This window comes from Oryzias latipes, chromosome 6 (genome assembly GCF_053564925.1).
Source record: "Oryzias latipes strain Hd-rR chromosome 6, Olatipes_Hd-rR_3.1".
NCBI classification, from domain to species: Eukaryota; Metazoa; Chordata; class Actinopteri; order Beloniformes; family Adrianichthyidae; genus Oryzias; species Oryzias latipes.
In genome coordinates, this window is record NC_136242.1 from 20,004,564 (window position 1) to 20,017,915 (window position 13,352).

Here is a 13,352-nt window from a genome sequence, read left to right on the forward strand (position 1 = left end):
TGCATTTAAATTTGCTCCTGCATTCGAAGCAAACGGACACGATGATATTGAGGTCAGCATTCTGTCTTCAGAGTCCATAGTTTTTATTTACTTGATTCTGGTGCAATTTAAAAAAAGAGCATTATGATTATGTGAACAGTGGAGCCGTTTTATCCGAGCTTTTGCGTTCGATGGTCACCAAAAGCACAAACCCCGCATCTGAACGCACAGACAACCTGTAGAAAAACTTTGAAGCAACTTGTGCTGCTCGGTGCACATGGGGACAAGATGTACCCAATGAATGAGCGGCTGCGCTGACGGCGCAGGCGAGCTGCCGGTCGACACGCCCCCCGCATGGATACAGCGGGACGGAACGGGCGCTCTGGAGACTCACGCACTGTGCTGGAGATTTTTGACGCCGCAATGGGAGTTAACGCGTCCAAGTTTGAGGAGTTCCTGTTGTCGGCGCACTGAACAAAAGACGCTGCCTTTGCGCTTCTCTGTCTCTCTGTGGAGGGGGGCGGCCGTGCGCGTTTTTGTCCGAGGCGTTTCTCGCGCAGGATGTTGATGATATTGGAAAGCCGGGTAAGATCATAAAGTCAGTTCTCTCACAGCCACTAAACAAAGGGAACCACGGTACTTTGGCCCCCCTCCCTCACACGGCGTCGTTTCTTTTTCTTTTCTTTTTGGATGTCATTAAGAAGCAGAAGAGGCTGTTTGAAAGACAAAATGGATCACTTTGCAGCAGAGTGCCTTGTTTCAATGTCCAGTCGTGCAATTGTTCACCCCCCTAAAGGCAACAGGGAGATTAAACCCGAGATCCCGTCCTCCTCTCGGATCGGGGAGGATATGAAAGAGCCCCTGGTGAAGGACAACTCCTCTCTGTTCGTGGTGGCGCGGATTCTGGCGGATTTTAACCAGCAGACTCCCAACGGCGAGGAGGCGAAAATAAAGGATGAGAGCACGCCGAACCTCAGAGAGGATGGAAACTCTGCCACACCTACCACCTTCCCCGATCCTCTGCCCAAACAAAGAGGCAAAAGATCGAGAGGTCGAACTGAGCAGGAATCACCTCAGAAAAAGCACAAATGCCACTATTCAGGTTGTGAAAAAGTTTATGGCAAATCATCCCACCTCAAAGCTCATCTAAGGACACATACAGGTCAGTTTCGCTGGATGTGAATGTTTAAAGCTGTCCATTTTCTCCTTGAATATCTAAGAGTGGGTCATCTTATCAAAATTGATTCTCTTTTTTAAGAGATGCGGGTTTTGAGATGGAGAATGCGTGCTTGTTATACTGCTGCGTTTACGGGTCATTGGGCGCATTCACGGATCCACCCTTAATGGAAAGGATGAGCGCGTTTTCTGTGTGCGTAATAATGGATAAATCCTCACCAAATCTACATGAATATATTGTTTCTAAACTTTTTGATAAGTGTTTTGTCATTCCTGGAAGTGCAAGAGGTGGCGTTCACAAAACGGTGCCACTCCCACTCAAGTCTCCAAGCTTTGTCACGGCTTTGCCTCCTCGCCCCCCCCCCCCCCCCTCCTCGCTGAATACGCGCGCGCCACCGCATTGAACAAAGTGTTCAAGGCGAAACCTGCAGCGTACACTTTGTTCAAAGAAACAGAGCACGTTTCCATTTAGTCCCCGCGCGCACAGATCTGCACATAAATCCATGAATTTGTTGGATTAAATCTACCTCACAGGTGCGCGTCCCAGAATAAGCCGTGCGTAAAAAAAGTTTGGAAAGTATTAACCAGCAAAACGCATCAGCAGCGAGACTTTTTTTTTTTTTTAGGTGTGACCTTCCCAAAGGAGCATATTTCTGCAGGATATGGGGAGGTGGCGGAGGCGGGGAAGGCGCGTAGATACAGATCGAGTTAAATTGTGGGGTTGATAGGAGCTGTGCAGTCGCCTGTCTGCCCAGAGCCCTTTGTTGGGATGTGCCACACCCCCGCCAGACAGACTGCCAGCTGATCTGGCCAGCAACAGACTCAGCTAGCTGAGCCTCGACTGAGGAGTCATTGCCTCCTCCTGATCTACTGCAGCTCTCACCTCATCTTTCCACTCCTCTTTCCTTCGCACGCACCCATCATTGCCATGTATCATCTTGACATGCCAGAATGAAAACAAAAGCTCTCTGGATCGCATAGAGAAAAAATGAAGACACCACGTGTGACCTATATCCAAGTTATCTACTGCAGGGAGACTGGAAAAGAATGAGCAGAAAAGATCTGGATCTTTGTCTTGTGTGCAGACCCCTCCCTGCATCTACGAGGTTGTTTACTGAAATAAAAAGTCATCACTGTGGTGTACAACATGATTGCGTTGTGGTTGGTTGGTAATCACCTTGTTTTTTATTTAACGTGTGCAGCCATAACTGATTGCTGCAGGGCAGAACGTGTCTACTACAAAGGCTAAATACTGGTTTACATTAATCACAGGCTGGGATTTGTAAAACGGTAACATTATGTGTTGCGTGAGTTTGTGTTTGGATGTTTTATTTACTTATATTGCTATTTATCTCTCTTCGCTGTTTGCTTTGGGGTGCCTTCCATGTCTGGTCGATTTATGTCTCCCACAAAGTCCCAGTTCTGTTCCCTTGTTTGAGCCAAACTTGCAGCCGTGGTCTCAGCCTCCAGCGCCCAGCGTGCGTCCCTTCTGTCCAGACCATGTGACACTCTCCACAGTCATTATTATTCCGTCTGCCCATTAACTTTTTTGTTTTTTGCCTGCCTCTCCATTTGGACTTACTGAGGCATCTGGCTTTAAGTTTGTTTTGTGTCACATAAATTCTAATAATAACGACTCTCCGCTTGTTTGATTGGATAGGCTGAAAATGTGGGTCATCAGAGTTCAGCTGGGCTTGCCTCAGCCAATCTTCAGCAAGTGCCAGACTCTCTTTCAGCCTCTACTAGCAGAGTCAAGAGAGAATGGATACCAGCACAGTCATGTGTAGCTGAACAGTTCCTAGTTGAGGAGGGAGGACTGTTGTTGACACCAAACAAAGAAGCAGGGACAGGATGTCCTTATTTAACTCAATGACCACAATCTTACTATCATCTTCTCAAATGATTGCTCAAACCACTTAAAAGTCTGCCTCCTTGAATGTGAAAAAACAACTAATTCAGATGCTTTATATTAATAACTGGGAACAAAGTTTATTTTGTAAAATTTTTAGCAAATATTTTTGCCATATTGGCTGGTAAAGAGCAGCATCAGGTTGTATTAGACATAGTTTAAGTGCATGGTTTTATTCCCTTGTTATACTTCAGCGATTTTGATGTGGTGTTTAAAGGTCTAAGGTCACCAGGCAGGTGTCCTAGTGTTGGAAAGGGATTGTTTCTGGTGTGGGTGTCCACCTGGAGTGAAAACGTAAGTCTTTTATTTTGATTTGTGTTTTAGTCCTATAAACTTGGTTAGATTGCCGGGGAATGCCCAAAAATTTCAAATCTTGACTTTGTTTGGCCTTCTTTTACACTTGAATGGATCAAGCTGCCTAGAGATATCAAGCAACAACAACTGCACTATAACTACGGCGACTACACCCGGTTGTAATAATTAGAACCTTCACCTTTTTATCACGCTATGGATACAAATGAGACAATTTTCAACCTTTGCACCTCTTTAAAATCAGATTTTTTTAATTACTTAATGCAAGGCACGTTGTTGCTTACTTTCTCTGGCTACCCAGAGTTTTTGGGGTGCTAGAGGGTTAATTTGCATTGACACTGTAGCTAACCAGAGTTATCTTTCAGCTGAGCTGTGACCATCGTTTTAAGCTAGACTAAAGGCTGATTTGTTTGTTCAGTGTGTGAGTTAATTACCACTTTTTTCACTTACCATAAAAGTGGATTAACTAAAGAAATCAACTGTAATGTGGACCCAAAAGTGCCGTGTGAAAGTCTCCAAAGACTCATGGGACAATAATGGCACATTTGCCTCCCCACAATTTTTCGAAGGTTTTTTTTTTTTTTTTAGCTTTAAAGCTTGTCAGTTTGTCTCCTGTTTAATGACCAAGGCTCACTATCTTGTAAGGAGGGGGGTTGGTGTCATTGAGTTCACTGGGTCCCTGGGAGGCCTTGTTGCTTCCCTTCAAACACACTGTGATCTCCAGACAAGGGATGGCCCCTCACTCTTCTCGACCCCCCACAGACTAGTTTTTACAAAAAGCCATTTTGTCAGTGTACAATACCTTTGTTAAAAAAAATCTTAGTCTCAGAAAAAAACAGGGTCAATATTTGTCAACAACAAAGAGTACAATGCCATGTTTTACAATTGAGTTGATGTTTTGTCTGCACCTCTTTTGTGTTCTGCTGGGGTATTTCTAATACTATGAAATGGCTGTAAACCCCTTTACTGCTGCACCACCTAGCAGCATGGTTCCAATGCCATGAAGGTATGCTTTTCCCATATGTCTCACTAGTTTCTATAACTTTGGCTAATGAAACTTTTTCACCGTAAATTATTCCTTGCTACATATTGAAAAGCATCAAGAGTATCTGATTTAATGGGCTTCATCCGTTGGTTTTACATTTGCCTGCACAGCAACACAGAGCACACAGTGTTTCTGTATGTCTGATGACACTGATGAGGTAGCAGGGTGGAGATGGGGTTTTCCTGTTCTTGCCTGACTTTAATCCTGGCACATAAGAGGCTAAAAACTCCTCTGAGGTGGAAAGGTTCAGCTCTCCCTTTGCCACAAGGCAGGATTTCCAGCGTCTCTTATGATGCGGATCCCAAATGTAGCAACAAAAGTCTGAACATCTCCTAGAAAGTGTGTTAAACCTCCACTTTGGTAAAAACCTAAAAATAGCCGAAAAATTCAGGGGTTTGTTTTGAATTTTCCTACTTTTCAGATTAATTTGTTTCATCCTACTAAAGGAGAAGTTTATATTACCAAGCCAACATGCTAAAGTTAGATATTTGCAAATAACAGCACTAGCGCTATAGCATTATCAGAGAACTTTTCTTAAGTTTTACATTTGTAGCATTTCCCCTAGATGTCCTTCCTTCTTGTAGGGCTCTGGTACAAAATGTGTTCAATGGAAAGAAGGCATTAGTTAAATCTGCTTGATCCACAGGATGTAAATAAAACCAGAATGGAGCCACCATCTTGCCCGTTAATCCTGTGGTGCAGTATTACTGCCCTGTGGAAGACATCTTTGAGGCGTGTGCAGGCGCACATGCTGCCCATATGTTATCTATGTACACTGATAGTTGGACAGTTTCTTGCTAATGTTGGAAAATCAGCCTGCTTTGACTGTGATTAAGCAGCCTGGTGTGCACAGTGGACTGTCGTAGTATTAATGACCTCTGTCAAGCAGTGTCCAGACTGTGTCGTGTTCAGTGGCCCACAGGGCTCAAGTAATCTTTAGTTAGTTCTGGAGTTGCTTTATAAGAAAAACTCTATCACCTCACCAGCCTGTCCCACCCTTTCCCCAGCTATCAAAGCACGGTGGGTGCTTGTTGTTTTGTGGGGCCGGGCTGCGGCCACGTTTCGCGCTGCGGTGTTGATTACAGGAAAGAGGGAATCAGACCTGTGGAACACAGCTTTTTTTTCCCCCTCTTTTTTTTAACCGTCACTGCTCAAAAGCTGCCGGCCACATCCCTCGTGTGAGGGAGGAATATGCATCACAAAGACGGCGTGTACAGTAGAGCGCGGTAGGATGGGGGTGGGGTTAGACACCAGAACATTCATTGTCAATGCCGGGCATTGATGTTGGTCATTTATTCAGCAGTATTTGTTGCTAATCCGATTGGAGCTTGAAGGGACGTGACCTCAGGAGACGAGTCCTCTCCTAAAGGGTTGCATTTGAGAGGTAACGCATCATGTTTAAAGCATCATGAATTTGAGCTATTACTGCTCTGAAGGTACTGTCATAAGGGGGGTGTTTTATCTTTAGCTGTGGAGTCTGGCATGTAAGGTGTGTCCCCCTCTTCTGTGTGATAAATCAAAGTGTGGCAGACCTCTGCACAGTGGGGTGTGGCCCACGGGACAAAATGAGCTGTGTTCTACAGTCTTGGCAAAAGAGACGTTTTTCTTGTCCACATTACCATTCATCACCATGAGACTACAGACACAGTCTTCTACCATTATCTTCTTTCATCACCGAGTGGTGTTGCCTTCCGGGAAGTAGCAGCTTTCCGTCTGATGCCTGTCTTTCATACAAACTTGAAAGTAAATGCATAGCAAAATATTCGACTTCCCAATGTTCAGCAACTGTCCCCACCACCTGCAACACTTCAAGGCTGCAGGGTTTTTTTTGTGCCTGTACTCGAGGCCAAAAGAGAGTAGACTAAATGAGGCAAATGTGATGAGCTGGTCAGTGGGGACAGGCTATCTCTGACTTTCCCTGAAACAGGTTTGAGGGTGAAGAAGCGTAAGGCAACATGTGTGCAGGAATCAGATAGTCGCGCTCCACCCTGCCGCACATCTTCACGTTTGGAGAAGTGAGTTACGAGGAGCGCGTGCAGTTTATGTGACTGAAATGCCTTACAAAAGTTCTCTCCATCTGGGAGCGAGGCAGCTGCCATTATTCCCAATCTGACACCTACAGGCCAATATACCAACCTTACTGATGACAAGAGATTCTAACTTACACCTGACCCACCCAAGCAAAAAACAAAAAACAGTTGAAACACCTGCTCTTCATGCTTGTAACTAACTTTGTTTGAGGTTCCTCGAAAAAAAAAAAAAGAGATGTTGTTGAAAATCGTGCTTTCACAGACCAACAGTCACATCTCCGTGTGCTCTTATTGCAGATGTGTGTTTCAAATCAAGCTGTTTTTCTTCCAACCACAGAGCTTTGCATGCCTTTGTTGTTACATTTGCACTCGCAGAGCCTGCATGTACTGCTTTGTGAACAAAGAAAGAAAGGGCTGCAGCAGTTGAATGTATATTTATTGTTCCGTACACATCTGTTAGCGTTTATGCCGCCTTGGCATGTGACGCAGTGTGTGAAGGGAGAGACTGGGTACTTTTGTGGAACCCTCTCTATTCCATTGTGCTCACAAGGGATCCATTTAAGTATTACTCAAAATCCCATGAGTGGTCTGTGCTGGCTCCTGGGTAGAGGTCATAGGCTGTTGTAAACATGAAGCCAAATTATAGGATTGTCCTCAGTCTTACCACTGGAGTTTGTGGTGACCCTCTCATTTCATACTGCCAAGCTGGCTGTGCCACCAGGCTGGCACGGAAAAAAAAGCCAGCTCTAACTCTAATGAGCTGTGACACAGTCTGACTCCAGATATATGGCCCCTTCTTGACTCATTTGCTTCTTCGAGTCTACGCCGGTTCAAAGGGTGCTTGATTTTGCTCTGCAGAATCCATTAGTCGCGTTAGTTCTCACTGTGGAGGAGGAGCACGGTTAACCTCAAGGTGATCTCTGATTTACAAACTGAATATTTCCTTCTCACTCTGCTGTGCTGTTTCCACTGGTGCATGGATAGCAGGCTAACGCAGAGGCTCCACAGGCTCCCTCTGTGCCCGTGCATGAGGACACATCAGGAATGTTATCTGCTTTTGGCGGGGAGATGCATCCAGCTCCTGTTGGAGCAGGTGATCAGGTTCAATTCCTGTCCTGCTGCCTACGTCAAAAAGAGATTGGATCTCGCCTGTTCAGTTAGCATCCATTACACCAGGGAGCCAGATTGCATTTCTGTTACCCATTTTTCTATAGGGAAACTCCTCAGATATGATCAAGAGGAGAACGGAAGGATGAGATGTTTATTCACTGACCTAGTGGACCCAGAGAGAACAGTTATATAACTGGAGCACCTGTGACATAATCACACCCCCTTGGAGGTGAGGTGAGAGGAGGGGAGGGGGGCACTGGTGCTTGGTTAAGGTGCAGTTTGCCCGCATGATGTAACTCAGTTTATGGGTAACTGGGTCACTGTGTTCGTTAGGGAAAAGCTTCTCTCGTTCCCTCCTCCTCCTCCCGCCCCCTCCCCCTGTGCAACTGACACGTTCTAAGAAAGACAAACCAGATTCTGGAAGTGGCACGCTGCCAGAGCCGGGATAACCAATCGGGAGAGCCTGACATCACAGTCACCACGGTGTCCTGCCGAGGCAACACTGTAACTGGTTGCGAGGGAAAGCGGGGTCAGGCGAGCAGCCAGTCGCATTCTTCTCCTCAGCAGAGATGCTGAGTAATTGCTGCAGTCTGTTGAAACAGTGGAACCATCAAGTCCTGAGTTGGATCAAGCAACTTACTGGGTCACAGACTTTGCCCACCCTAATTTCCAAGCTGTATTTAATCATAAAAATGGTTCTTTGGATGCAAATAAGTAATGTTTCATTTTGCAGTCAGAAAGGTCACAAAAAACAATATTTAACTTGGTCCATTAAATAGTTTGTTACCAGATGTTTCCACTACATGTTACTTTATCAGGGCAAAGACGGCCTGTCTCTCCAGTGTCTGTTTAATTATTAATATGGTTGGATGTGTTACCTTGGTTTTTGAGGTGGTTTGTGGCTTCCAGCTCTTCTAATATGGCATTAAATCATTTTAACACTTGACTTTTTAAATAGGAGGGGGCTTTGAAATGTACACCTTTCTCCAGGTGCAGCTGGCTTGCAGTTCAACAGGTTCAGACGGCAATGCTGCCCTGTGAATATCAATAATAACTTTAGGCAGGAAGGAGGATCCTCCGTTTAGTCTCTCCTGAAAGGATAAAAGGAAATAATGCGAATAAATATGTCATGTGGAGTTTAGAGACTTTAAGATTAACCCTGATGAACAAAAAGTGGGCGGTGCTGACAGAGTTTGTCTGGGACTGAGGTGAGGCGTCAGAGGCAGGGGCACAGATCGTACTGTCTAGACTTGCTGTGTCTGTCTGCATGTTTTGTAACCACTCAGAATGGGGTGTGAGGGGCAGATGAGGGGGGTAGAAGGGACTCAGAATAGCAGTGTAAGGAGTTCTTGTTTTCTGTCTGAGATTAGGTAGAGTTTGATGCTGAACAGCTTGCATTGTCTTAGAGCAAAGAAAACCTCTATTTAAGGGTTGTTCTTTACGAAAAAAAAAAGATTTTTACCATCTTTTTTCTCTATCATACTTCAAGGTCAGTGAATCAGGAATAATTTTTTCCAAAACGCTGATAAACTTCACTCTTGAAACAACTTGATTCTTTTGTTTTACAGAAAACCTGACGGCGTAAACTTCAAGAAAATAGCATAAAAGTATGTATATGTCAGTATATACCACCATCTGGCTTTGAGTTTGAGCTAATTTTTTATTGCCTGATGGAGAGAACAGGGGGAGGGTGTAATTTCCCATGTGCCGAGTCACAGATAGTTGCATGTTAGATAATGGGCTGGGTAATCATGGTGAGTGTGATTAGCATCTGGAGTTTGGATAATTAAACCATGTCTGTTACCGCGGTGCCAAGCCACTTTTTAGCTGGTTTATCAAAGGTCTTGTTGCTGGAAGCCTGTTAGTCTCCTGTGGCTTCGTGTTTTACTGGTTTATTAAACATACTTGAGCAATAACTTCATAATCATTCATTGTGTGTGAGTCACCAATTACTGAGAAAAACTTCTTTTCACGAACTGAACAGCAGTTTTATTTACCTAGAGGGGAGTAGCTGTGAGAGGAGTCGTGTCAGACTAACTGTAGTGCGTCTGTAAAGTCTTTTCTACAGTTTGAGTTACTATAGCATGATTTGGTCCATTTACCACTAATCACATATAGTTTACATTCCTTTCCGGCATTTGCCCGAGAATACTCTGACATTTTTGGGTGGTTTTAACAAGGTTTTGATTATGTTGTCTCAACCTTTCAAGCATATTTTAATCTTTCCTAATGTGTCCATGTAGTGTTGAGCAATGACCGTTCTGAATGTGGAAGAACTACTGTCAGGGCTCCATCTTTGACAAATAAAGTAAATATGTCGGCTTGTGAAAAGCCAGTTAGGGCGCAAGCATGAGAAAGATGCAACCAATGTTAAACATATATATATTTATATATATATATATATATATTTATATACATATATAGCTTTATTGTTTGAGCAAAGGTGAAGGTTTGCTTTTGCAGCCAGGCGATCGGTGGAGACAGACGTTGGTTTCATTTGCATATTGCAACAATTACATTTGTGGATTGAGGCTGGAATGGAAAGTAAGATTTAAGCCACCTGAAATCCAGCGGAAAAGGTTGCATTCGTGGAAAAATATTCATTATAGGACTTTTTTTTGTGCCCAGAGAGACTTTCTAATGGTTGCCTGGAGAGTCGTTTAATATCTGAATATATGTGGAGCTGAAATGTGGTTAAGAAATGGAAAAGATTATTCCAATTGTTTCTTGATTTGCATTTCTTCAAAGGTCTCTGGGACTTTTTATAGTTACTTTGGAGTTTGAAAATACTTTTTTGAGGAAATGAATGCGGCCGGTCCAGGTGGGGTTCAGGGACAGTAAGAAAATAGACTGATTGTTCAAGGAATTTCAAAGAAGTTGGACTTAAAAAAGAAGGTGCTTGTCAGTGTTCTATAAGTCTGTAGGTTGCTTTTTTTCTGTGTTGTTATGGAGAACACTGTCCCCATAAAGTAACTTTTGCAAATTGCATAAAGTTTGGTCCACTCTTGGGAGGGTAAAGATGAAACTAAACCAAGCGATATTTTTTGTCTTTTTTTCAGTTTTGACCTGAGTCCAATTCGCTGTCCTAGTTTAAAGTGCTCCAACACTGTTCCCCACTAAAAAGATCCTAAAGTGGATGAGTTAGGCAGTGAAGAATGTGATCACTTTGCTAAATATATGTTTTTTAGCAACATAAAAAACTGAATTGTGTGCAGACAAAAAGAATTGGAAGCAAGTCCATGAAAACACATAGATGCTGTTTTTTTTTTTTTTTTGGTTAAATACAGTTTACTTCTGTGTAACAACAGATTTTGTCCTGGTCTTGCAGGAGAACGACCCTTCCCGTGCACCTGGCCTAACTGCAGTAAGAAGTTTGCCCGGTCTGATGAGCTGGCCCGCCACTACCGCACCCACACGGGGGAAAAGAAGTTCGGTTGCCCCCTTTGCGACAAACGCTTCATGCGCAGCGACCACCTGATGAAGCACGCCCGCCGCCACTCGGATTTCCAGCCCGGCATGCTGAAGAGGCCCCACGGCGGCAGCACCCCGCGTCCCAGCTCCCTCAGCGACTACAGCCGCTCAGATGCCTCCAGCCCCACCCTCAGCCCTGCCAACTCGCCTTAAACTGAAACCCTGGTCGCACTTTTCAGCCCCCTAGGCTGTGAGGCCCACCTTTTCTTCATAACACTTTTGTTGCACAATTGTCAGTGTCCAACCCTTCCCACCAGAACCCCCCATCTTTGCTACTCCTGCGCTTACTGTGGTGTACCATACTGTACATAACTGCTTATTGTAGTGCAATTACCTGTGTGATCCTAACAGACAATAACGCTTTACCGAGAATGATGATGTGTACTTTCTGTACCACATGTCTGTTTTTTTTAGCTTCTAATCATGGCTAGTAGTTCAGCAGACAATTAGAAGTAGGAAAGAAAAACACCCTGATAAGTCTTATCCATTTTTGTTCTTTTTATTTTTATTGGGTTTTTTTCCAGTCACAGGTTAAGAGGAGGGGTAAACACACACACCTCAGGACGGAAGACACTTGCTGTTTCTGTAATACCACAGTACACAAGAGTACTCACATCGACTGCACAATATACTCATCACTTTATTCCGAAATTCAACAGGGGTTGAATTTTACACCCTGCTCAGGGAAGGCCTTGTTAGCTTGAAAGAATGAACATGGCGAAGAGAAACATACGAAACATATTCTGCAGCCTTACACACAACACGATTTGCACTCTCTGCTATTTCTTTTTTGTTTTGTTTTTGACTTTCACAGTTGGAAAAAAATAATCCGTCAGAATTCATTTTAAATATACTGGTTTGAGAAAACAATCAGTGCCCCCTCTCTTAGAAAACTTGATATTTTTGTTCCATCGCTGCAAATGTTGATCTTCATCTAAGCGATCTGTTAGATCTGCATTCTAATGTTCTTGCAAATATTATTATATATAAAGTTAAAACATTTTGAAACCTTTGAGTAGAGTTGGTAAAGTTTCAAAGCAGCTGTTCATCATACCTAAGCATTTTATCCAAAGGTGGAAGGAAAATAAGGAGAAAAAAAGGTTTGATACATCCTAAGCACATTGGAAAAAGTACCAAAGACATGACTGAATAAAAGATCTCTTCAGTTCTGTAAGCCGCCCTTCTTTGACGTCGCAGGTAGAACCTGAAGCTTCACTTCCCACCTCCTGGCTCGGCTCTCTGTGGCCTCTTTGGAGGAAACAGCTGCACCCAAAAGCAGCTACTCAGAGCCTTCTGGAGGGAGTGTAGTGAGTCCTCCCCTAGTGGCTCCTCTCTCATCTGGAACTACCTGAACTGCCAGTCTCTGCCAACATCTTTTTTTTGCTGTTGCCCAACTCCAAGGTCAGACGCGGGCCAGGGAGTTCAACAGAATTGAGTGGGGTTGGGCTGTGACATCTTGGAGAGCAGAAGGAATATCTGAAACAAACAGGCAAGAGAGGGCAGGTCCTGATAAAAGAGAGGAGGTTTATCGCGAGCTCAACAGCACAAAGGAGGAGATGTGCAGTCGCAGACACGCTACTTCCTCTTCTTTCCCCGACTCCCTTCTTTCTGCCAACTGTGGAAACAAACGGCAGAAAAAAATGTCGGTAATTAGTGGCTAGATCCAAACTCTAAGATTAGAGGAATAGAAGGAAGAGCGCATACAGTAGCTGTATGGAGTGTATGTGTCCTAAGCACAAACTGAAGTCAATGCTTTTGCAGGAAAGTCAGATTTCCCAGAATCACAGCGATAAATCTGATTTCCCCAACGGCTGCTTTCAAACTTTTATCTCAAAGTAAGAGGGCTTTAAAACGTTCTGGAAAAACATCTGAACCAAAATGAACGCCGCCATCCAGCATGTGAAAGTCACACGCGCCATGAGATGGCTGTGTTTTTAGAGCAACACGCCTCATTTAGTCGGGCAAAAGGCATGGCGAAGGTTCCATGGAAACGGGCACCACCATGAGCGGCCGCCAGCTGCCCCACCTGTCTGCTACGCCTGCATTTCTTAACGACATTTTGACATTGAGCCTGTAAGACCGCCATGTTGAAGCGTTTCAGTTATGGCTACTGTTCTGTGGTCTCCTCCTCGATGCGGCGTGCATGCTAACATGGAGAGGGTTTTTTCAGGCGGGCTGGCAGGTGGATGACCATGAATGGCAGGCCTTGTTCCTCCTTTTTTCCATGGCAATCTCTTTTAGGTGGTGTCAGATCCTTCCCTCCAGGAACAAAACATCCCTTATTGATCACAAATGCAGTCATTTTCTTGTATTATTACTT

At 44.2% G+C, this 13,352-nt stretch overlaps 1 protein-coding gene across 1 annotated transcript; it reads left to right on the forward strand.

Moving 5' to 3' along the window:
• The first annotated feature begins 206 nt into the window (after nt 1-206).
• klf13 (Kruppel like factor 13) lies at nt 207-12,206 on the forward strand. The gene is made up of 2 exons (XM_004069635.5): nt 207-1,141; nt 10,890-12,206. Exons 1-2 carry the CDS (start codon nt 670-672, stop codon nt 11,183-11,185), a joined length of 768 nt encoding a protein of 255 aa, XP_004069683.1. The 5' UTR covers nt 207-669; the 3' UTR covers nt 11,186-12,206.
• The last annotated feature ends 1,146 nt before the right edge of the window (nt 12,207-13,352 follow it).

Bases quoted from the DNA above. Each gene is read 5' to 3' on its own strand.
- klf13 (XM_004069635.5), top strand. From the start codon at position 670: ATGTCATTAAGAAGCAGAAGAGGCTGTTTGAAAGACAAAATGGATCAC. The intron at 1,142-10,889 runs GTCAGTTTCGCT...CTGGTCTTGCAG, and splicing joins TCATCTAAGGACACATACAG to GAGAACGACCCTTCCCGTGC.